Genomic DNA, 26,294 nt, shown 5'->3' with positions numbered 1-26,294 from the left:
CAATACCAGCATAACTGTGACTGGATAACACTGCCACACCAGACCTGACCAATACTACCATACCCCCCTTCGAAAAGACTAGATTTTCTGGCAAGTCTGAACAGGAGATGGAAGACTAGAAAAATAAAAAAATTAAAAGTTGTTTCTTTCCACCTGCTCTCTGATGCTCCCTTCATGCAAGGTGCTGCCCTAGGCAGACCACGAGTGGCTAATGGTAAATACGACCCTGCAGGTATACAGGACACTACAGGTATACTACAGTACCGCAAAACTATACACTACAGGTATACAGGACCTCCACCAACTCTATAGTACAGGTATACAGGACCTCCACCGACTATATACTACAGGTATACAGGACCCCAAACTATACACTACAGGTATACAGAACCCCCACCAACTCTATACTACAGGTATACAGGACCCCAAACTATACACTACAGGTATACAGAACCCCCACCAACTCTATACTACAGGTATACAGGAACTCCACCAACAATATACTACAGGTATACAGGACCCTCAAACTATACACAACAGGTATACAGGACCCCCGAACTATATACTTCAGGTATATAAGATCTCCACCAACTCTATACTACAGGTATACAGGACCCCTCACCAACTACAAGTTTAAAGGATCCCAAACTATACACTACAGGTATACAGGACCTCCATCAACTATATACTACAGGTATACAGGACCCAAAAACTATACACTACAGGTATACAGGACCTCCATCAACTATATACTACAGGTATATAGTACCCCCAAACTTTACACTACAGGTATACAAGACCTCTACCAACCATAAACTACTGGTACAAAGGACCCCCAAACTATACACTACAGGTATACAGGACCCCCGAACTATACATTACAGGTATACAAGACCTCCACCAACTATATACTACAGGTATCCAGGACCCTCAAACTATAAACTGCAGGTATAAAAGACCTCCACCAACTATACATTACAGGTATACAGTACCTTCACCAACTATATATTACAGGTATACAGGACCCCCAACTATACAGTACAGGTATACAAGACCTCTACCAACCATAAACTACTGGTACAAAGGACCCCCAAACTATACACTACAGGTATACAGGACCCCCGAACTATATACTACAGGTATACAAGACCTCCACCAACTATATACTACAGGTATCCAGGACCCTCAAACTATAAACTGCAGGTATAAAAGACCTCCACCAACTATACATTACAGGTATACAGTACCTTCACCAACTATATATTACAGGTATACAGGACCCCCAACTATACAGTACAGGTATACAGGACCTCTACCAGCTATGCACTGCAGGTATACAGTACTTCCCAAACTATACAGTACAGGTACACAGCCCCCCCCCAATTATACACTACTGGTAGACAGGACCTCCCTCAACTATACACTACAGGTATACAACCCCCCCCCAATTAGACACTACAGGTATACAGGACCCCTTCAACTATACACTACAGATACACAGCCCCCCCACCCCCCCAACTATACACTACAGGTATACAGGATGGATGTTTGAAGTTTTTAGTTTATTTCTAATGTGCATAAGCTACAATTTACATAAAGAGTGCAGAATTGTCGGGTATATAGGGGTATATAGGGCTACTGCCGATTTCCCCTTAAACAAAAAAAAACAATGACATAGATTGGCCTCCTGGGCACCTTATAATAAATCTAATTAACACAATGAAACTTTATACCCGGGCAGCGTTTATACCCGGGTACATTTTCTAGTACATGATATAGATAAAAAACAAAACAAAACACCTTCTGGTTCATCTGGTGGCCCTTGTGGTCCAGGTGGCCCTTGTGGCCCTGGTGGTCCAGGTGGTCCTGATCGTCCTCGTGGTCCTGGGGCTCCACCTCGGCAGAGATTCCTTAGATGGTCCAGGAATTCATCTGAACGAGATGAAGTAAACATGATACAGCTAAAAAAGAAAAACCTTCTGGAGGACCTGGTGGCCCTGGTGGTCCTGGTGGTCCACCATGGCATTTTCCTGTTACCAACAAGAAGTTTGGAAAATATTATAAACAAAGATTATAAACAAACATGATATAGCTTTAAAAAAAAAAAAATTCTGAATGACCTGTTAGCCCTAATGGTCCTGATAGTCCTGGTGGTCCTGGCAGTCCATGGAATTCATCTGAATGAATATTATAAACAAAACAGTATTACATATTATTCCTAATAATACATTCTCGCTGTAAGTCACATTTCATAAATATACTGTAATTGGAATCTTAAAGTATGTGCAATATATCTGTAATTCTTCTGATTTCTAAAACAGTTTCCCATAATACATCTTTCCTATTGATTATCTCTCCTGCCAGTAAATATTTGGGAATACCAATCTCCAGATCTCTGCTAGATTATATGAAACTGAATATGGTCCTATCAATAAACAGGTTCAGAATCAAAGACTGGAAGTGGCCACCAGCAAGAGGATTGGTTAAAATTATTTTGTAACTCCAGATACTACTTCATCACTAATCCCTAACACTGTTTTGCAACAATTGATTCTATGATCTGACGAGGGCAGGCACCTTCAGCTTAGAATGGCCGCTGACACTTTTGATTCTAGTATAAGGGTGCCTTTACACAGAGAGATTTATCTGACAGATTTTTGAAGCCAAAGCCTGGAATGGATTTGAAAAGAGGAGAAATCTCAGTGTTTCCGTTATGACCTGTTCTCTATTTATAGTCTGTTCCTGGCTTTGGCTTCCAAAATCTCACTGTGTGAAGGCACCCTTAGATTAAACTTGAACACCTAAAATTACTATGTGATCAAGGAGGTGGAGCTGTACCAGAATTATTAAAGAATAACATTTGGTTAGACTGGTGTTTCATATGGTTGTTTGAATTCCTGCAGTAAAATATGCTAGAACTGTCGTTATAACGTTCAAAATCTAAATTAACAGTAGATGTGACATAAAGCAAGTTTGCTATTTACATTCATTGTTATTATTATTATTTCTTTTCAGTTATCATGGAGAACACGGCACTTCCTGTTTTCTGACACTTTTTTTCTCTCAAAAAGCAGGAAACAGGAAGTCCTGGGTATCCCAGGCCATTTGAGCGCTCACGGAGAAGGCAGTCATGTGACTGATGGACACATTGAGCTGTGACTCTCTGTACTGGCCGTAATTCCCGTGTTTAGTCTGTTTTTTCAACCAGCACAAGTCAGAAAATCTGCCTTCAGGAGACTGGACCTGGATTTCTGCTAAGTCCAGCTTTCTTTTACAACATAACAAAAACCAAAAAAAAAAAAGGTAGTATATTGCAAACTTGCTTTAAGTCACATCTACTATTGATTTAGATTTTGAAAGTTATAATGACAGTGACGCTTTAATAAACAAAACTCGGCCTATATTTGAAAATTGCTATAAAGAGGACCTGTAGCTAACCCAAAAATAAAATATTAATACCATCACATACATCATTGTGCCCTGATCACACAACTTTCATGGTTTCTTGATATGGCTTTGTGTTCTAGAGATATGTGGATTTATAGTTTTTCAGATATAGTTGATAATTATTAGTCAAATGGGTGTGAACTTAAAGGAGATCGGCAAAATCTTTTATTAAAGTATTGGATTGCCCCCAAAAGTTATACAAATTACCAAAATATACCTATTGCATGAAATGCTGTTAGTTATTAGTCAAATGGATGTGAACGTAATGTGAACATAATTTTAATTATACTAGTGGCTATTAGGTGATGGATGTGATCATACTGGTGATTTAAAGGTTAAACATTGAGGCATACTAGGCATTCCCCTGACTCCCGTTTTTAAGTTCACACCAATCTATTTACTGAATTATCAGAAAAGCTACAAAAAAATAAATAAAAAAAAATTAGATCATGTGGTAGACCTTCTTGTCCTCTGTCATTAGGTGGTCTTCCAACTTGTCTGCGACGCCTTGGGTGTCTATTTTCACCTTCTTGATGAGCTAATTTGGAAGAATCTTCATGTGGGGGAGGTCCTGTTACATTGTGATGATCATTTGGATAGTCATTTGGAGATGGAAGTGAAATGGATTTTTTAAAATAAAAATAAAAATCCATGTCTCAAATTACATAAAAATATTTTTAAAGGATAAATAAAATACATTTATACCACCAAAATTATGTATGCTAAATGTCCCTAATATGGCATCTGACATAGTAGTTGTAGCTTATACTGTGTATGCTTTAGATGGGAGAAAGAAAGGTTAACAAAACTTCCGACATTCCATAGAGAGGTCAGTCGTATCTGAGTATTAAGGGGGTCATTATCAAGACTGGAGGCTGGATTTACTAAGAGGTGTACACCTCCTAGTACAGCCATCCAACCCTGGGGCAGGCAGTGTGGAAGAAATCTACACCCGCTCTCCCCGGCCATCAGGTGACTGGGGGATACTGCCACGGAAAAAGGGTGAATTTGCCCCTTTTACGTGGCATATGCCAGGGGCGAACATTGATAAATGTCCCCCTAAGTCCCTTGCCAATTGGTAGAACAAGCCAGGACATACTGCAGGAGACAGTTTCTATAGTAAGGGTGGGTTCATACTGAGGAATTCTCGCGGATAATATCCGCGGAATTCCGCTGTCTGTCCGCGCGCCTTTCCGACGGCTCCATAGACACCATTCTATGGGCCGGCGTATTCTGCTATCCGCCAAAAGAAGTGACATGTCATGTTTATGGAGCCGGCGGAAAGGCGTGCTGCCATGAGCGCAGACAGACAGCGGAATTCTGCGGATATTATTTGGGAGAATTCCTCAGTATGAACCCACCCTAAGTCTAGGGAGCCCCCAGGAGAGTCCTGGCTAGGAGAGCAGTTTGCTTCTCCAGGCTCATTCTAGAAATCAGTAGAGGTGGGTAGACACCCAGACATATCTCAATGACAGTAACACTTGGGGCAAGAGAGACTAAATTCATCTTGAATGCTGATGATAACATTTTAATATTGTTAAAAGATGGAATTCCTTTCTATGGAAGTGTAATGAATATAAATGAAAAGTTTTACGGTATCAAACTGAGCCAAAGCTGCAATTCCTCTGATTGGTAATACATACTGTATTCCTATGATGAAATTTTAACCCATTAACTATGTCTCTTGCCATTAAAGGGGTTGTCAGGAGAGCGCTTTCAGGCGCTCCACTTCTTCCCTCTGTTCCTATGTGCTGATAACTTCTGCAGGCGAAAAGGTAAGGGAGCATGTTGCGGGCAATGATCAATAGCTGCCCGATGTTACCGAGGATGCAGAAGTTATCAGCAGAGATGGCAAGAAGAAGGGAGTGGAGAGGTAGGACCTTTTCTCCTCTCCGGATAACCCCTTTAAATATTTGGTAAAATCAATTTCCAGATCTCCGTCAGATTGTATAAGAAAAGGAAAGCAAACTATTGAAAACATTACAACATTAAAGGGGTTTTGTAGGTAACAAAAACAATATTCTAAAAGATCTCCCTTCCTAATACGACCCTAAGTCTAGTATACATGTATAACCCATCTTGCAACCTTTCCCTGTTTTTTTCCTAATTTTTATCAGCTTTAGACATGTAAAATCCTCTACTTTTGGTCCACTCAGAGCACGCTCAGCTCCCTCTTCCCCTCCTACCTTTGTGGTCACAGGACATGTGATCTCCTCTCTGGAGGCTGTGCTACCTGTCTACTGACTTGGTAACCCAAACACCAGGAGACATTATGTGCATCATCTGCATGCACCTGTGCTGCTTTCATAGACTTGCATGTGTCCCTGAGCCTAGGTTTCTATAATATGTAAAGATATGTGTTTTCATTCACAGTCAGCAAGCAGAGTTCTAAACTTACACTACACCCCCCAGCAAACAGATGCCCGATATACAGCACATAGGTACACCATGCGCATGTCAGCTCTGCTGCATTATCAGCTAGTATGGAATACATATTGGGGTGATGTGATACTAAATCAATGAAAGAAAAAGTCCTGCATTTACTGTACAATAGTAATGACAGCAGTGGGCAGGAAAGAAAGCTAAGGGGGCGAGTACACAAACGGACCAATCAGAGGGATGCATGATGGAAAATGTAGTTTCCCATCTTGGTTATAGATCGGCTTTTAGATAAACTTGTAACTCAGTAATGTCAGCAGATAAAAAGATGGAAGATGGCTCTATATACTCAGGGGGACTTGGTGAGTAAGATCAGCAATTATTATATATATATATATATATATATATATATATATATACACTACTACTGCTACAACTACTACTGTAAAGATGATTTTATTCAATGCAGGGGGGTAATTATGGGGGGTGTGAGGGGTATTTCTCAAACTAAGCATATGTCAGGTGTAATGGGCTCAACCCCAGATTATAATGGAGTGAATAATGTTCAGGAGTCAGAACTTGTCACCTTTTGGGAGTGGTTAAGGTTTATAAATATTAGCATATATTGTAACATAAGACAAAAATGTAAATAGGCATGATGCAATTTACAAAAAAAATAAAAATAAAACCTTCTGGATTAGGTGCTCTGGAAGAATCATCATGTGGGGGTGGTCCTGTAACATTCTGATGATCAGCTGGATGGCCAACGTCAGTAGATGGAGGTAGAGGTGGTTCAACACCATGTTGACCTCCAAGGGGTGGAAGTATTTCTGTAACAATACATAAAAAAAGTCAATGAAACAATGTAAAAGACCTCTGTATAAACGTAAACTATGATATTATAACAAATGTTTATGAATTACATTGGAAATCAATGTAAAACAATGAACTTTTTTTTCTTCTTCATCTGATTGTCCTTAACAATACTAATGGGATCTAGGGTCTGCATATAGGCATAAAACTCTATTATTTTCAGAACTTGGGTTGTTTACTGTACCTATGTATGCTTATGCTTCATACCCCAATGTTCCATGGTTTTCTGTATGTAATAATTCTAGGGGTAACAATACTGCCCACAAGACACCCTGGAACGATTGTGCAGAACAGCCTCCATACATTGTTTTATAGACACACTTCTGTTATGTATACAATAAATTAGCAATATCAATATTTGCATCAGTGATACATTATGACAAGAACTTCCATTTACACAATCTATAAGTAAAAAGAAATATTTACCAGGCTGGCCAGATACACCAGCAAGTGCTTGAACCACTAGGGCTAGGACAATGAGGCGCTTCATGGCTACTGGAGGCTTCCTGGCTCTCTTCCAAGAGAAGGAACAGAGCTGTCTGGGATAACAGCAGCCAATGGCTCTGTATTTATGGCTCTTCCTCAGCTCCTCCCCTTGTCAAAAAAACTTTTATGATTTGTAGGTACAGGTGAGCAGAATGGGATGAGCCTGCAGAAATAAGTTTAGTGAAAAGAACAAACACTCATTATCCAGTTATGTAATTGTGTAAACACTAAGGCAAATAGACAAAAATCTGCCACAGGGCATTAGAAAAATCTCATCCAGGTAATGAAACCCCTTAAGTGGCCAACCAGATGAAATCACATAGAACATAGAATATCAGTCCTCAAACACCTCATCAATTGTGACGTACTTACCCTGCTGGTCCAGCAGTTGCCCTGGTCTTTTTATGGCACTGAGAATAGGGCTGGTTAGACTTTTAGGGGGCAGGGACACTGCTGCCTGATGGCACCAGATTTGGTTCTGATTCTGTGACTGATGTTCTTAGCTTCCCTTCCAGTCCACTTAGGAAACAGACCTTCACCTAGTTGGCGGCTATATCATAGTATAGTACTAAGTATACTCAGCCTCCAAAAGGTATCACCTGATTTCTTCTCTATTCTACTGATTTCTATGGTTAACATGGTACAACAATACTTTACTAGCCCCTTGCTAGAGATAGAAAGAGAAGTGCATAGTCACAAACTTCAGGGTACCTGTAACTATGAGCTGTCTCCTCACAACATAGTTTGGTGTGGAGAGACATGGCTCATGCCAGAAGACTGGGTTGCAACAAAAACATCCATAACTGTCATTTTTCAGCTTGTTACTTGTATAAGAAACACCTGTCCACACACCCAATCACACTCCAACCTCTCCACCAAGGTCCTGGCCCAGCGTCACATCGGTGATTGTATGTCAGGGTGGATTTGCTACTTTATTTTATTGTCCGAGGCATGAAGCACTTAGCACTTCTCTAGAATAGAGGTTCTTTGCTGATATTGTTATTTTTATTGTACAGGCTTATCATGGTTCATTTTTTGCTTTATGAGTATTTGTAGTTATTTGAGCAGCATCTCATTGGGTCATTCATTGTCCACCTGACATATTACTTGTTACTCCAAATATTGTGGGGGTACTTGTGTTTCTTTTTGGTGGTTGTTTTTCTGCCCCATTTTAAGTGTCTTTGTTGTTGTTGACGTTTGTACGTAATAAAGATATATATATATATATATATACATATATTTGCTAATTTATTGTGAGTGTGCAGTTTTGCTATAGCTTAGTTGGTGTTTTCTTCATATATATATATATATATATATATATATATATATACTCTGTTGGACTTGCTGGTTGCACCTCGGATGGATTTAGCGCACAATACATTTCGCTGTGCCCACCATTTGTTTAGTTTTGTTACCATTCCTATGTTTGCCTTAACCCCTTAAGGAGGGGGCCTGAAATGTACCAGGCCAACCGTCACTTTTCCGTTTTTGTATTTTCCTCCTAACCTTCTAAGACTAATAACTCTTTTATTTTTCCACCTACAGAGCCATGTGAGGGCTTGTTTTTTTTCAGCAACAGGTGTACTTTGTAATGGCATATTTCAATCTGCCATAAAATAACAAAACCTCAAAATATCATTTATGGGGCGAATTTGGGTAAAAAAAATGTGATTCCGCAAATTTTGGGGGGGTTCCATGTTTACGTAATGCACTTTACGGTAAAACTGACATTTTTTCTCTATTCTATAGGTCATTCTGAACACAGCGATATGCATGTTGTTCTAATGTTTTCTAGATTTTCTAATGTTTTACTATTTTTATTAGCTGTATTAGCAGTTATTTGCAAATAGGCATATTTATAATGGCCCTATTGTGACTCTTATAGCGCTTTTATTTTTTCACCTACGGGGTCATATGGGGCGTCATTTTTTTATGTTTTTATTAGTAATATTTTTTTCTAGATTAGACGTATTGATCGCTTTTTTATTAATTTTGTTATACATAAAATGTAATTTAAAAAAAGCAATATCTGGGTTTTTTAACTGCTTTTTGTTCACGCTGTTCACCGTGCGGGAATAATATTGTTTTATTTTAATAAATCGGACGATTATGCACCCTATAGTGTATTATATGGTAATTAACTTTATTATTTTTATGTGTTTTATGCATAAAATAGGAAGGGGGGGGGATTTTCACTTTTATTGGGGGAGGGGCTTTGGGACATTTTTAAAAACTTTTATTATTTTGTTTTTTAAACACTTTTTAAGTCTTCTTAGGGGACTTTTACATTAATAAATTAGATTGTATACACTGATCACTGCTATCTGTGATCTTCTGATAGAGCCTGCCTGTGGCAAACAGAAGACTGAAGACCTGAATGCACGGAGGAAGGTAAGGGACCTCTGTCAGTAGGACCATGCGATCGGGACCCCCACAGACACGCTGTGGGGGGGTCCCAATCGGTAAGTGACAAGAGATTCTCTTGTCACTTACACTTGAACGCGGCGCAGAAGGGGTTAATGGTAAGCTTCCGCGCGTTCGCGGTCGTCTGCCATTAACGGTGACGGCCTGGCTGCTGATAGAAGCTGCTCCTCAGCTGCTATGGAGCCTGCTCCATAGCCTGGGACCCCAGCAGTGTGTACATTTACGTCCTCCTTACCCTTAAGGGGTAAAGAATTCCAGGGACCATTATGGTACTGTTTTTGGAAAAAAAGTAATCATATTTTTTAAATCCTGTAAACCCCTTTAAGGAATTCCAAGTTGTTAATCAAAATATTCTGTTTTATTTCGGATATATAAGTAATCTCTGAACCAACACCATCCCAAAGTTACAAAGACAGTGGTTAGTAATCCATATTCTCAACTCATTGTTGAGATACTCAATTTGCAACAAATACTCCAACATAAAAAATAAAATTCATGGAATTTTTTTTTATTTCAATTGCATTTATTTGCATAATATGCTATTTCTTTAGCAATTTAATGTATGGGGACATTATAAACTTAAATTCCATAGTTGTTCTTGTCAAGCATCTGCAAAATAAAATAATAGAGCATAGTCAGAGAAATATAGACATCTGAAATAACAAGTAAAATGTTAAAAAGTGTTTTGTTTTTTACCAGACACCTTAATAAAAGTCCCTGCATAGACTTAAAAATCTGGAATTTTTTGTCCCTATGTCCTATGAACAAATTAGAGGTTTTGGCAATGATCAATCTCTATTTGTACTTTATATGGTATATTCTACATATGGTATATTAAGTCTACAGCACTAAGCAACAAGTATAATTTTACTTCTTCTAGCACAGACTTTTAAATAAAGTGTGTAAATTTTTGCAGCACAGATTGCTGGTATTTTCTTGTGGATCTAATTGAAATAGAGGTTTCGATGAGCAAATCCTATTGCTGCAGATTGTGTGCACATCGGAAGGAAACTCTGCGAGTCCAGGAAAAGTTTAAAGGAAGATGTCTCTGCTTGTAGATAAATAAAAAGCATGGCTTACTGATGTCTCAGCTTCCTATGCAGTTTGGTTTGGAGGGTTGGCTTCCGTCACTATGGCCGCCTTGTTTTCTTCAACTGGAGCTTCTGTGGGATCCTAAAATAGATGTCAGAAAATATTTTTTTAATTAATATTTCTTAAAAATTTTTGGTTCTTGGACATCTTGTGGATAATCATTTTGCCAATTTTGCCACTCTAACTGCTTCCCCATGGTTGGTTATTCGCCTTTTCTACAATCTTGAATATAAAATCTGGGTTTACACTGTTCCTAATGTTTATGAATCATTGCACATTTTACCTGTTTGGGATTTCCCGGTGTTACAGACTCGGCAGGTGGCTGCTCTGGGCCATCGGATGAAGGAGCATTGCCAGATGTTGGTGGTGCTTCTGAAACTTGGCTTTGAGGTGTTTCGTGATCATCTGAACTATCTGTAAGAGGTGGTGTGGTAGAATTATCACTTGGGGGTGATCCTGTTACATGATGATGAAATTTCTGGCCATTCGGTGGTGAATGTTGAAGCTTTGGTTCAAATATCCCACCCCGCATTCTTCCTGTTACAAAGAACAGCTTTGGAAAATTCTAATATTTTACCAGCAGAGCATTATATTTGCTAATGAGAGAGAGAGAGAGAGAGAGAGAGAGAGAGAGATGTACTGTACAGATGATTGGCCCCTGTAATATTTAAACAATCGTTCTGAAGAGACTTTTATGACCAAATCACTAAGTGCATTAAAGGACAACTCCGGCCTAAACATATTTTTTAATATGTTATTACATATGGAAAGTTAGATAAATTCCTAATGTACATTAATTATGGTAAATGCACATATATGCATTGCCCCCTATAAATTTAAATATGCAAAAGAGGGTCTGTGGAGTCTCAGTTACGAGTCTCAAAACACGGGAATAGTGGGACTTAAGGGGCTACGTATCAGGGTGGTTTGGTGATCTCCCCACTGGGAGACACCCCCTTGGCAATAGGCTTCCCTCCCCTGGAGGGATATCTGGCTATTCCCATGTTTTGAGACTCGTAACTGAGACTCCACAGACCCTTCTTTTGCATATTAAATTTTTTAGGGGGCAATGCATCAGTGGAGACTCTTCAGTGAGTACTCCATTTGATTTTTTTGTCGCTGGTCTCCCTGAGCTCAGCAATTGCTGTGCTTTGTTGGTCTATTTTTAATTGCCCCTGTTATCCAGAATCCTACTCCACACTGACGAGGGGCAATTACCCCAAACGATGGTCGGTGGATGGATGCCTGCTTTGGTAAACCCTTGTCATGTTGCAATACTCGCCACAGAGTTAGACTTTGACGTAAAAGGGGCCACCCTGGTATTTCTCTATTTATGTTCAAATACTTGCAACAGAGTCTACGTACCAGGGTGGTTTGGTGATCTCCCCACTGGAAGGCACCCCCTTGGCAATAGGCTTCCCTTCCCTGGAGGGATATTTGGCTATTCCCGTGTTTTGAGACTCGTAACTGAGACTCCACGGACCCTTCTTTTGCATATTTAAATTTATAGGGGGCAATGCATCAGTGGAGACTCTTCAGTGAGTACTCCATTTGATTTTTTTGTTGCTGGTCTCCCTGAGCTCAGCTATTGCTGTGTTTTGTTAAATGCAAATATAGTGCTATTTCCCTTAATTTATTAGATCAGACAGGCTTCAAATTCTTTAAAAAAAAAAAAAAAAAAAGTGATATCACGAATCAGGTGTAATTCATATGGAGTGTCCAGCAGGGGGTGCACTATTTGTAGAACTCTATGTAGTGTACTGTTTATGGAAGACTATGTAATGGAGTGTTAGTGAGATGATTTGTTACAGTACACTATCCTTTATTGATTTTTAAGGAGTACTTGGGGAGCAAGGACACTTGTATCTCCCTCTCTCCCTCCCTGTGCTGCCCATGAAAAGCACTCACACAGAGAGAGAGGGAAATGGACAGCACCAAGCAAGGAGGGAGAGAGTTGCCTGTGCATCTAACTACCTCCCCCCTCCCTCCCTGCTTGGTGCCGTGCACCAGATACACACTGTACTACTCCCCCATCATCTGATCATACTATGAGTGCTCCTGACCCCTGCTCAGCCCACACGGCACCAGGGAGGGAGGGATAGAGTTGCCTGTGCTCCTAACTACCTTCCCCCCTCCCTGCTGTCCGATGCCGTGCAGGCTAATAGTAGGAGCAGATGATGGGGGAGTAGTGCCCCCCCCCCCGCGCGGCACAGCTGTTCTGCCATCTCGGCAACTGCCATACTCACTGCCGCCCCCCCCCCTCCTGCGGTTTTGGTCCGTGATGTCACCCCCAGCAGCTCTCCTTTTTAGCCTGCAGAGTGGAGGTGGATGATGAGAGCTGCCAGGGGTGACATCACTAACCGAGTCAGCAGGACGTGGGGGTGGCGGTGAATGACTGTGCAGCGGGGGTGGGATTGGCCCTGGTACTACTCCCCGATCATCTGCTCATACTATGAGCGCTCTTGACCCATGCTCAGCCCGCACGGCACTGGTTAGCACGGGGAAGGAGGGGGGAAAGTAGGTAGATGCACAGGCACCTCTCTCCCTCTCTGCTCGGTGCTATCTATCTCCCTCTCTCCCAGTGTGAGTGCTCTTCATGGGCAGCACAGGGAGGGAGGGAGATGCAAGTGTCCTTGCTTCCCAAAGTATTCTATAAAAATAAATAAATGATAGTGTATTGTAACAAATCATCTCACTAACACTGCATTACATAGTCTTCCATAGACAATACACTACATAGAGTTCTACATATAGTGCACCCCCTGCTTGACACTTCATATAAATTACAACTAATTTGTGCCGTCACGGTTTTTTAGAGAATTTGAAGCATACTAGCACTATGGGAAATATGTGCATTTCCCATAATTAATGTACAGAAGGAATTTGTCTAACTTTCCTTATGCAATAACATATTAAAAAGTACCTTTTGGCCGGAGTTATCCTTTAAATTCTACATTTTTTAAGGTCCCATAAATTCAAGCCTCGATAGAACTTATGCATATGTTGTCTTAAGTAAAAAAAAAAAAATAGTGATAATACTGGGATCCATGGAACAATAATATAAAATGTGAGATTAATATACAAATGCTGATGCTTTTTTTGCTTTTGTCTTTTTCTTCTCTCTTAAATTATTGTTAATAATGTTAAGTAAGACAAAATGAAAATAAAAATGATACAGCTTAAAAAAAAAGCAAAACAAAACACCTTCTGGATGATCTGGTGGTCCTGGTGGTCTTGGTGGTCTTGGTGGTCCTGATACTTCACCTTGTCCGTGATTCCTTCGATGGCCATTGAATTTATCTGAATGAGTTTCGCTGGAGGAATTTTCATGTGGGTGTGATTCTGTTTGCTGGTCATTGGAATGTTCAAATTGACCTCCATTGCGTCTTCCTGTTACCAACAACAATTTTGGAAAATTCAAATATTATAAACAAAACAGTATTACATTACATTACATGCTCGCTGTAAGTCTCATTTCATAAATATACAGTAATTGGGATCGTACAGTATGTGCAGTATATCTGTAATTTTTCTGCTTTCTAAAAGTTTCCCATAATACATCTTTCCTATTGATTATCTCTCCTGCCAGTAAATATTTGGGAATACCAATCTCCAGATCTCTGCCAAATTATATGAAACTGAATATGGTCCTATCAATAAACAGGTTCAGAATCAAAGACTATAAGTGGCCACCAGCAAGAGGATTGGTTAAAATTATTTTGTAACTCCAGATACTACTTCATCACACTGGGGATCCCTAACACTGTTTTGCAACAATTGATTCTAGTATAAGGGTGCCTTTACACAGAGAGATTTATCTGACAGATTTTTGAAATCTGAAAACTGAATATGGCTGTTAGGACTTCTGTACATAACGACCGCTCAGGCCGGTTGCTAGGGGCGTGCCAGCGGGTCCATAGCAGCCAGACTGCTTCTTATTTTGTGCTCTGCTATTCCTTGATATAGCAGTGACCAGGGTTTCATTCCCCCGCCCGATTAGCATTAGATGTTTGTAATCTTAGTGATTTAGACTGACAGCTGACACTACCAGTCAGCTGTTGGTATCTTGGCGGGGCTGGAACCTCTAGTGTGAAAAGTACCCTCACTTGTCTCATGTTCCTTGCCTGTGATAGAGCCTAGTAACCCTAGTGTATCTTGAGCTAGCATTCCTCTGACCAGTTTATCTTGTTTATCTGACCTCTGACTATTGGACCTCGACTATTCTTTTCAGACCCCAACTTTGTACCTGAGTATACCGAACGTTGCTGACTTGGACTGCTGACTATGCGTTTATGTGTGCATTTATGTCATCTTGCCCAATTGTCCGTAGCTGTATAGTGCAGAATGCGGCAAGTAGGCAGGTACAGCTGGGACGAATGCCTGTGACAAAGACTGCACTATTTGTCTTCCCAGTCCCCGTCCTAACAAAGGCCATATTTATAAACAGGTTGAGAATCAAAGACTGGAAGTGATTTCCAATATGCCCACCAGCAACAGTATTGGTTAAAATTATTTTCTAACTCCAGATACTACTTCATCACACTTGGATCTCAAACACTGTTTTGCAACAATTGATTCTAGTATAAGGGTGCCTTTACACAGAGAGATTTATCTGACAGATTTTTGAAGACAAAGCCTGGAATGGAAAGAGGAGAAATCTCAGTCTTTCCTTTATGACCTGTTCTCTGTTTATAGTCTATTCCTGGCTTTGGCTTCACAAATATGTCAGATAAATCTCTCTGTGTGAAGGAACCCTTAGGGATTTTCTATAGAGGAGTAAACAATTAAAGATTAAACTTGAACACCTAAAATTACTATGTGATCATGGAGGTGGAGCTGTACCAGAAATATTACAAAGAATAACATTTAGGTAGACTGCTGTTTCATATGGTTGTCTGAATTCCTGCAGTAAAATATGCCAGATTTATTAAAAAGGCACAAGTAAGGTAAGAATAGTAAATACACAGATAGGGTTCGGATTAAAGTGTCATTGCCGTTCTAATTTACAAAATCTAAATCAACAGTAGATGTGATATAAAGCGAGTTTTCAATTTCATTCATTATTTTATTTTTTTTTTAGTTATCATGGAAAACACGGCACTTCCTGTTTTCTGACAGTTTTGTTTCTCAAAAAACAGGAAACAGTCAGAAAACAGTCCTGTGTATCCCAGGCCATCTGAGCGCTCACAGAGAGAAGGCAGTCATGTGGTTGACAGACACATTGAGCCGTGACTCTCTGTACTGGCCGGTATTCCTGTGTTTAGTCTGTTTTTTTCAACCAGTACAAGTCAGAAAATCTGCCTTCTGGAGACTGAACCTGGATTTCTGGTAAGTTCTGCTTTGTTTTACAGCATGATAACAACAACACAAATAATGAATGTATGTTGCAAACTTGCTTTATATCACATCTTATGTTCATTTAGATTTTGAAAGTTATAACGACAGTGACACCTTAATAAACAAAACTAGACCTATATTTGAAGATTGTTATAAAGATGACCTGTAGCTAACCCAAAAATAAAATATTAATACCATTACATACATCAGTGGGCCCTGATCACACAACTTTCATGGTTTTCTGATATGGCTTTGAGTTCTAGAGATATTTTATAGGGTTTTATAGTTTTTCGGATATGTTGAGTTATACTCAGTTATTAGTTAAATGGGTGTAAACCCAAAGAAGATCGGCAAAATCTTTTATTAAAGTATTATATTGCCCCCCAAAAGTTATACAAATTACCAATATACACTTATTATGGGAAATGCTTATAAAGTCCTTTTTTCCCTGCACACAATACTGTATCACGGCTTCACTTCCTGGATAAAATGGTGATGTCACGACCCGACTCCCAGAGCTGTGCGGGCTGTGGCTGCTGGAGAGGATGATGGCAGGTCGTGACAGTCCTGTAATAAGTGGATATTGGTGATTTGTGTAACTTTTGAGGGGGCAAAACAATACTGTAATAAAAATTTTCTCTGGACTTCTCTTTTAATGTGAACATAATTTTAATTATAGAAGTGGCTATTAGGTGATGGTTGTGATTATACTGGTGATTTGAAGATTGAACATTGAGGATCATGTATGCATACTAGGCATTCCCCTGACTCCTATTTTTAAAGTTCACACCCATCTATTAACTGAATTATCAGACAAGCAACAAACCTATTTTTCTCAGGAATGGCAGGGCATATTAAAAAAAAACTGTAAAAACAAAACAAAAAAACACTTAGATCATGTGGTAGACCTCCTTGTCCTTGGCCATTAGGTGGTCTTCTAACTTGTCTGCGACGCCTTGGATGGCCATTTTCCCCTTCTGGATGAGCTGGTCTGGAAGAATCTTCAGGTGGGGGAGGTCCTGTTACATCCCGATGATCATTTGGATAGTCATTTGGAGGTGGATGTGAAAATTGAGGACCAAATAGATTTTTAAAAATAAAAATAAAAATGCTTGTCAGTCAAATTCCATAAAAATATTTTTAAAGGACACATAAAATACATTGATACCACTACATTATGTATACTCTATGGGGGAGATTTATCAGCCATGGTGTAAAGTAGAGATGAGCGAATTTGCCAAAGTTTGGGTTCGTATGAACCTTCTGATTCCCACTGTCTGCAGCCTCCGTGAACAGGGTGGATATAGCCTTACGGACTGCCTGGAAAACTGGGATACAGATATTGGCATAGGCTGTATCCCAGTTTTCCAGGCTGTATGCACCCTGTTCACGGAGGCTGCAGACAGCGGGAATCAGAAGCCGGTAGTTCAGGTTCATACGAACCCTAACTTCGGCAAATTCGCTCATCTCTAGTGTAAATTGAAACTGGCTCAGTTGCCCCTAGCAACCAATCAGATCCCACTTTTCATTCCTCACAGACTCTTTGGAAAATGAAAGGTGGAATCTGATTGGTTGCTAGGGGCAACAGGGCCAGTTTCACTTTACACCATGTTTAATAAATCTCCCCCTATGTTCCTAATATGGCATCTTACATTGTAGTAGTAGCTAATATATGCATTAGACAGGAGATAGAAATAGTCATAGAGATAGACAGTCATTTATTAAGACTGGAGGCTGGATTTACTAAGAGTTGTTCACCTCTTAGTAAACCTGGCCAATCTACACCCCCTCCCCCTGGGAATCAGGTGACTGGGGCTACAGCTGATGTAAGCCACGGAAAAAGGGTGAACTTTCTCCTTTTACGTGGCATGTGCCAGGGGCGCGCATTGATAAATGTCCCTCCAAGTCCCTTGCCGATTGGTAGAAAAAGCCAGGACATACTGCAAGAGTCATATTCTATACTAAGTCTAGGGAGCCCCCAGGAGAGTCCTGGCTAGGAGGGTGGTTTGCTTCTCCAGGCTCATTCTAGCAATCAGTAGAGGTGGGTAGACGCCAAGACATGTCTCTGTGACAGTAACACTTTAGGGGAAAGAGAAATTAAATTTATCTTGCTGATAACATTCTAATATAGTTAAAAGATGGAATTCCTTCCTATGGAAGTGAAATAAATATAAAGGAAAAGTTTTACGGGTATTCTGGTATCAAACTGAGCCAAAGCTGCAATTCCTCTGGTTAGTAATACATTTCCCTATGATGAAATTTTAACCCATTAACTATTCCTCTTGCTATTAAAGGGGTTGCCAGGAGAGTGTTTTTCAGGTGCTCGCCTTCCTCCCTCTAACCCTATTTGCTGATAACTTCTGCAGATATAAAGACACGGGAGCCTGTTTCAGGCAATGATCAATAGCTGCCCGATGTTACCGATGTTGCAGAAGTTGTCAGCAGAGATGGCAAAAAGGAGGAAGTGGATTTCTGGAGAGCAGAAGAGGTAGGACCTTTTCTGCTCTCCGGATAACCCCTTTAAATATTTGGTAACATTAATTTCCTGATCTTTGTAAGATTCTATAAGAAAATGAAAGCACCCTATTGAAAATATTCCAACATCAACAGCAGGTAGAGCAGCATTGGCTAAAATAACATGGCTACCAAAGATACTACATGTAGAGCTTTCAACCCGCAGACAATGTTGGAGTGAATGAGTCAAAACTGGGAGTGCTTAAGGCTTATAAATACTAATATATACATTATTGTTATACAAGAAAAAAAATCTAAATAGGCATGATACAATTTACAAAAAATAAAACCTTCTGGATGAGGTGGTCTGGAAGAATCATCATGTGGGGGTGGTCCTGTAACATTCTGGTGCTCAGCTTGATTGCCAATGTCAGTAGATGGTGGTTGAGGTGGTTGAACGCCAAGTTGACCTCCAGGGGGTGGAAGTATTTCTGTTACAAACAATACATAAAAAACAGTCACGGACAATGACAGGTAAAAGACATTTACTAACTGGATCTCTCTGTTCAGTGTTCTTGTTGAGGCTTAGAAAATTCATAACATATGCATAAAAAGTAGGAATGACGTCCTACCTTTTACATCCATTCACCCATTGCTCTGTGTGTTTGATTACAGGCTTTGGTGACAGCAGTTGGTTTATTGGAAAATAGAAAGTGAATATTCTCCCTGTGTAACTGTAACCCAAAACTGAACTGAACTTGTGTCTGTTTAACCAAAACTCAACTCTGCTTTAGGCAGCACATCCTTTATCAACCTCTGCATGAGTATCGTAAATTATCATAGTATAACAATAGTCTATGAATTACAATGGAAGTCAATGTAAAACAATGAACAAGCTTTTTGATAAGCCTTCATCTTATCGTTATTAACAATTCTTGATCTGGGGTGTGCGTATTGGCTTATGCATAAAACTCTATTTTGATCAGAACTTGGGTTCTCTACTGTACCTATGTATGCCTATGCTTCATACCCCAATGTTCCATGTTTTCTGTATGTAATAATTCTAGAGGTAACAATACTGCCCACAAGACACCCTGGAACGATTGTGCAGAACAGCCTCCATACATTGTATTATAGACACACTTCTGTTATGTGTACAATTAATTAGCAATATCGATATTTGCATCAGTAATACATTATGACAAGAACTTCCATTTATATGACCTATTAGTAGAAAAAAAATCTTACCAGGCTGGCCAGATACACCAGCAAGAGCTTGAACCACTAGGGCTAGGACAATGAGGCGCTTCATGTCTGCTGAAGGATTGCCGGCTCTCTTCCCCAGAGAAGGAATAGAGCTGTATGGGATAACAACAGCCAATGGCTCCATATTTATGGCTCCTCCTCAGCTCCTCCCCTTGTAAAAATTTTTATGATTTGTAGGCACAGGTGAGCAGGATGGGATGAGCCTGCAGAAATAATTTTAGTGAAAAGAACAAATATTAATTATCCAGTGACGTAATTGTGTAAACACTAAGGCAAATAGACAGGGCATTAGAAAAATCTCATCCAGGTGATGAAACCACTTAAGTGGCCAACCAAATAAAATCACATAAAACATAGCATATGAGTCCTCAAACACCTCACCAATTGTGACATACTTACCCTGCTGGCCCTGAAGTTTCCCTGGTCTTCCTTTTTTTTATAGCACTGAGAATAGGGCTAGTTAGACTTTCAGGGGGCAGGGACACTGGGCAAACATAATCTTTGTTGCTTTCCAATGCTGCCTGATGGCACCAGATTTTGTTCTGATTCTGTTACTGATGTTCCTAGCTTCCCTTCCAGCCCACTTAGGAAAGAGACCCTCACCTAGTTGGAGGCTATTGCATAGGGCGGATAAGCAGGTAGGGAGAGTGGTGTGGGTATAAGGCATGGGTCTCCAAACTGCGGCCCTCCAGCTGTTGCAAAACTACATTTCCCATCATGCCTGGACAGCCAAATCCAAAGCTTTAGCTGCCCAGGCATGATGGGAGTTGTAGTTTCGCAACAGCTGGAGGGCCGCAGTTTGGAGACCCATGGTATAAGGCCTTACGTCCCTGTCTCCTATTATTAATTCAGTACTCTGATATCTAAAAGATATTTCTAAAAGGTAAAAGGCAGTGAAGACAACTGTTAACTTCATACAACACAAAGTGCATCCTATGAAGCCCTTAAAGTAAAGATTTTGGAATCCCAAATAAGATACATAAATGAAAATGGCAAGTGAAAAAGAAAAAAAATGCTGGGCAATAAAAAGTGTCCCAGTCAGAAAACTGGATTTGTGACTTACCCCTTACAAGAGAGAGAAAGGAGGGAGAGTCACAAATGTTAGGGTACCTGTCACTATGAGCTGCCTCCTTCCCACACAGTTTGGTGTAGAGAGACATGGCTCATGCCAGAAGAATGGGTTGCCACAAAACATCTATTACTGCACTCTTTTCAGCTTTTTACTTGTATAAGAAACACCTGTCCACACACTCACTCAAACTCCAACCTCTCCACCATTTCCAGGACAAAAGAGCTGTCTAAGGACACCATGGACAAAATTGTAGACCAGCACAAGGCTGGGGTGGGCTACAGAACAATAGGCAAACAGCTTATTGAGAAGGCAACAACTGTTGGGGCAATGATTATAACATGGAAGAAACACAATCTTACTGCACTTCCATGCAAGATCTCACCTCGTGGGGTAAGGACAATTCTGTAAAAGGCCAGGAATCATCCCAGGAGGACCTGGTCAATAATCTGAGGAAAGCTGGAACCACAATCTCAAAGATTACTGTAACAACACTATTCTGTCATGTATAAAAATCCTACAGAGCATGCAAGGTCACCCTGCTCTCACCAGCACATGTTCAGCCCGTTTAAAGTTCACCAATGACCAACTGCATGATCCAGAGGAGGCATGGGAGAAGGTCATGTGGTCAGATGAGACCAACATAGAACTTTTTGGTATCAACTTCACTTGCCGTGTTTAGAAGAAGTGTAAACTTTGTAAAAAAATTACTTATTTAGTGCAATAAAATGCAAAATAATTATTTAAAAATCATACAATGTGATGTTTTGGAATATTTTATAGATTCTGTCTCTCCCAATTGAAGTGTACTTATTATAAAACTCCCTGCTGCTTCGAAGAGACCAAAAGCCACTGCTCTGTATGTTTTTTTTCTATGTGATGCTGGCCCTAAAAAAGGGGAGTGGTTCTTTAGTTTCATGTATCATACTATATAGGATAAAGTAGGGTATAGGATAAAGGCACTGTTATTTGAAAACATTTTGACGTATTCGCTGTGTATTCAGAACCCCTCTGATCATTAGGTAGAGTCAGGAGCAGAGTACACTAAGCATGTTACCTTCTCATGCACAGTGCAGGAAGAATCAGCTCTTGACCTTGAGCTGGTTCTTACAGTCTGAGGGGGACTAAACACCCAGATGGCAATTGATCAAAACTTTTGACAAGTCCCCAGGACACAACAAGGTTTTTTATATGACAAACCTAATATCCACAAGCTAAGGTTTCTGGAATTAAAGGACACAAGTAATCTTCCAAGTTCTAAGAACTTGACACCTGAAGAGCAAAATGTAACGCTGATAAGTAGCAGTGGCCAAACTTTTTCAATATGGGATGTCTATTTATTTTAGTGTAAATTAGGGCCCTATTCCACGGAGCGATATTCGGCCGATCATCGCTCCGTGGACTAGAGACAACGATCAGCCGATGATCGTTGTCATCGGCTGATCGTTGATATAGATCCGGACCTATATTTGTTGGGCGCCGACCGCGCACCGCTACGTGGAATAGAGGTGCACGGCCGGCGACTGACGATATACATTACCTATTGATGGTGCAGGGCTCCTCTTCTCCTGCTTCTTCCCGGGTCCCGCGTGCTCCTCCAGCGTCAGGGCGACCTGTGTCAGCTGACAGGCCGCTCAGCCAATCACAGGCCGCGGTGGTCCCGGCCAGTGATTGGCTGAGCGACTTATCAGCTGACACAGGCCGCCCTGAAACTGGAGGAGTGCGCGGGACCTGGGAGAAGCAGGAGAAGAGGAGCCCTGCACCATGGATAGGTAATGTATACTAGTTAAGCAAGACCTGCAAGGACATCGGTAAGGATGTCCTTGCAGCCCTTGTTTAACGATAATCGGGGCCGTGTAATAGGCCCAGTAAACGAGCGTCGATCTAGCAGATCGCTGCTCGTTTACAGGTATTATCGGGCCCCATCGGCCCGTGTAATACCACCCTTAGTTGAACTACTGGGGGCTGAGACAGGTACATGTGGCATGTAGAAGATGCAGCTGCAATTTTTTTGGACAGTACAAATACCCACAGTCTCCAGATATATAATAGTAGCAAAAGTACTGTTTGTTCCACAACTTTGTTCTACAACTATAAATTCTTCAAAACTGGTAGTGAGTAGTTTGTAGGGTGTGGTTTATCTTTGCTAATCGTGCTGGTCATACCTCAATGTACTAATTATTAGTCACTGCTGGCTACCACAGGCCACCACTACAATATGTTTGGTTTAAAGCAATGATCCATGTATTGACTCTTTACAGGGAGTGAGGATTTTGCTCCTCATCAGGTAAACTTAATGCATATAAGTTTTTTAAACTGCATTTTTATATTATAACCCATAGGTTAATAGTGACCCCTGACTAGTGATGAGCGAACATCCCGATTTTCGGTTCGGATCCTGAAGATGAACATGAAAAAAAGATTGTGATCAAAATAACAAATAACAAACGTACAGTGTTTCGGTCTAAGCACATGCGTACAGATTATGAAGTGCAAAGCGTAAATTACACAGTTGCGCACGCAGTTGCACTGTTGTGTAAAAATTTAGACTCTAGACGTTTCGGTCTAGAGTTACGCACATTTCATCAGGTGCAAAGCATAAATTTCACAGTTGTGTGCGATCACAAGTTCTGATATGTTCGAACATAATCGTTTAAACCATTCCGATCATCGAACAAATTGTTCGTGATTGTCGAATACAAACAATTTGCTTCAACTTTGTACAAACATACGAACATTTAAGAACATGTTCGCTCATCACTGACCACGCCTGATTCAACCTTGAATAAAACATATAGAAGAATGATGTTAAAAATGATACTGGGCATTTGGATTTGACTGGGACTCTCTTTATTCATAGCTGTACAAAAAGTATAGGAAATATTTGGTCATACTGTGCCTACATATAAAATTATAAAATGTAGAATACATACAAATGATACGGCATAAATTATAACTGCCAGACAGAGAATAGTATGTAATCTGTAACAATGTAAGTTGTAATTATAAACTTGAGAATTAGATTTTAACAAAGTTGAGGAACAATAAAGTGCATTAGTTCCCAAATAATGTCACGATAATATTTAGGAGGTACCCTACATCAGTACTGTTGTGCAAGCAGAGATGAAAGATACTATTAGTTTTTACGAATTTTAGATTGTATTTTCTGTATAGTCATAGTCATATAGTCGTATAGTCATAGTCATAGTGATGGGGAGAGTACTATGCTTAGAAATTAACAGCAGGCTAGAAGGATCTAACCTGCTGAAATGTCCCTATAGCCAATGGGACGCTACGGATAAAGGTAAGTTTCTTCCTCAGTGCACCAATCTGCCCCAGCCGGCCAGCCTGTTCTAATAAATACTGTGTGTCCTGAAAATAAGGCAGTATCTTTTATTAATTTTCACTCCCAAGGATGCACTAGACCTTATTTTCAGGGGATGTCTTATTTTTCTATGAAGAAGAGTTTAAATGTCATATGCACAGGAGGGACAAAGCGTACAGTATGGTGACAGTCTACGGGATAATGGCAGACTGTGTGCAGCTCTACATCTTGCAGTAGGCAACAACAGGGATGGTGGCAGGCAATGGGCTACTTGAAGCCTTGCCTGCACATTAACAGGTGACGGCTTGGTAAGGGAACACCGAGCTTGGTGGCAGATGGCAGCTGCTCTGCAATGGACGGTGAAGGTAGGGTACTACTGCGGCGAGCTAAAAATAATTACAGTTGCCTTCCCTGGTATTCTGGCAAGCATGCTTCCAAACAAAAACTTTGCTAGGTCTTACTTTTGGGGGAGGCCTTATTGCCGTGGCCAGAGGTAGCTGTCAGGTGGTGTTTGAGGTGATGTTAATACCACCCCCGGGAACATGGGCACTGCGCTCGAAAAAAGGGTTGGCCTAAGCGTAAGGTGTGAGCACCTATATCTTCTTTACTGGGAGGAACTTCAGTGCATTACAGGTTGAAAAATGGTGAAGAACACTTGTACATTTGTATAGACAAATGGTTATCTGACCACATTTTGCCCAACTATTTCAGCGAGTGCCAAGTTGGGTAGTACGAGTCCCAGTCCCTGCTCGGTGCTGAACACATATACACTGTACTACTCCACCCATCATCTGCTCATAGTATGAGCAGATGATGGGGTAGCAGTATCAGGGCAATCTCATCACCAACCCCCCCGCCGCCAAATATGCACTGTACTACTACTTCCATCATCTGCTCATAGTATGAGCAGATGATGGGGGAGTAGTACCAGGGCTATCTCCAGCACTCCCTGCCACCGCTGCTGCCGCTGCTGCACTGCAGTTCACATCCCCTGCAGGGGACTGCTCGGGTGACACCAGGGAAAGAGTCGGCAAGACGCGGCGGCGGCGGTGAGCTCTGCAGTCCCCAGCAGATGATTTGAACGATGGCAGGGGGTGCTGGTAATGGGGATAGCACTGGTACTGCTCCCCCATCATCAGCTCATACTATGAGCAGATGATGGGTGGAGTAGTACGGTGCATATATGACAGGGGGGTTGATGATGGGGATGGCCCTGGTACTACTCTTCCATCATCTGCTCATACTATGAGCAGATGATTGGAGGAGTAGTACAGTGTATATGTGTCCCACAGCAACGGGCAGGGAGGGAGGAGGCAGGCAGTTAGATGCACAGGCACCTCTCTCCCTCCCTACTCGGTGCCCTTCAAATGTATTGATTGAATGAGGACACTTGCTCCCCAAAGTATTCCATAAATGTATTCAATCAATAAAGTATAGTGTTCATTACATTGCATACACTTCCATAGACAATACAGTGTCATAGATTTCTACATATAGTGTGCCCCCTGCTGGACACTCCATGAATTACAACTGTTTTGTGATGTCACGGTTTTTTACAGAATCTGAAGCCTGTCTGATCTACTAAATTAAGGGAAATAGCAGTATATGTGCATTTCCCATAATTACGGTACATTAGGAATTTGTCTAACTTTCCATAAGTAATAAAATATTAAAAAATACTTTGGGCCGAACTTCTCCTTTAAGCGTAGTAGAAAAGAAAATAGTCGTATTCACGTTTCTGACCACTTAATGCCCTACAGTGTTGGAGTACCCATCCTGTGAGGGTAGTCCCAGGTCCCTGTGCTGCCCTGTACTGTGTAGAGAGTATCCCTGGCGTGGACAAGGTGATCCTCAAGGTGATCCTCAGAGGAAGTCTTTTCTTCCTAAGGCGTCCAGCACTGCATGTGAGCGGTCGTTACGGAAGGAAACAAGTATAAGTCTCTTGGTCCTATCTTCACTGCAGCAGGAACTGTTTTTGTCTCTCTTTATTACAGAACTGACTAGTGAAGTCCCCTCACCAGGAACTAATCTCCTTTTCTAGGGCGAACAAAACCCTCCAGTGAATAATGGGGTTGTGTGGTGCAAGAGAGAAAGAAGAAGATAGGTCAGAAAAAGGAGGAAAAACAGCCTGCAGCTGTGACA

At 40.8% G+C, this 26,294-nt stretch overlaps 1 protein-coding gene across 1 annotated transcript; it reads right to left on the bottom strand.

The window, feature by feature from the left end:
• Nucleotides 1-10,695: 10,695 nt before the first annotated feature.
• Nucleotides 10,696-19,840, bottom strand: LOC138798521 (basic salivary proline-rich protein 2-like). Its single transcript, XM_069979029.1, has 6 exons — nucleotides 19,741-19,840; nucleotides 18,843-18,983; nucleotides 16,947-17,057; nucleotides 13,906-14,091; nucleotides 10,985-11,115; nucleotides 10,696-10,782 (listed from the first exon to the last, which is right to left on the bottom strand). The coding sequence occupies exons 1-6, from the start codon at nucleotides 19,802-19,804 to the stop codon at nucleotides 10,705-10,707; spliced, it is 711 nt and encodes a 236-aa protein (XP_069835130.1). The 5' UTR covers nucleotides 19,805-19,840; the 3' UTR covers nucleotides 10,696-10,704.
• Between the last annotated feature and the right edge of the window lie 6,454 nt (nucleotides 19,841-26,294).

This window comes from Dendropsophus ebraccatus, chromosome 8 (genome assembly GCF_027789765.1).
Source record: "Dendropsophus ebraccatus isolate aDenEbr1 chromosome 8, aDenEbr1.pat, whole genome shotgun sequence".
Lineage (NCBI taxonomy): Eukaryota > Metazoa > Chordata > Amphibia > Anura > Hylidae > Dendropsophus > Dendropsophus ebraccatus.
The sequence above is the reverse complement of the archived record's forward strand: the minus strand, read 5'-3'. Positions and strand labels throughout refer to the sequence as shown.

Bases quoted from the DNA above. Each gene is read 5' to 3' on its own strand.
- LOC138798521 (XM_069979029.1), bottom strand. From the start codon at position 19,804: ATGAAGCGCCTCATTGTCCTAGCCCTAGTGGTTCAAGCTCTTGCTGGT. The intron at 18,984-19,740 runs GTAAGATTTTTT...TGTTTGTAACAG, and splicing joins TGGTGTATCTGGCCAGCCTG to AAATACTTCCACCCCCTGGA. The intron at 14,092-16,946 runs GTCTACCACATG...TGTTGGTAACAG, and splicing joins TAATGGCCAAGGACAAGGAG to GAAGACGCAATGGAGGTCAA.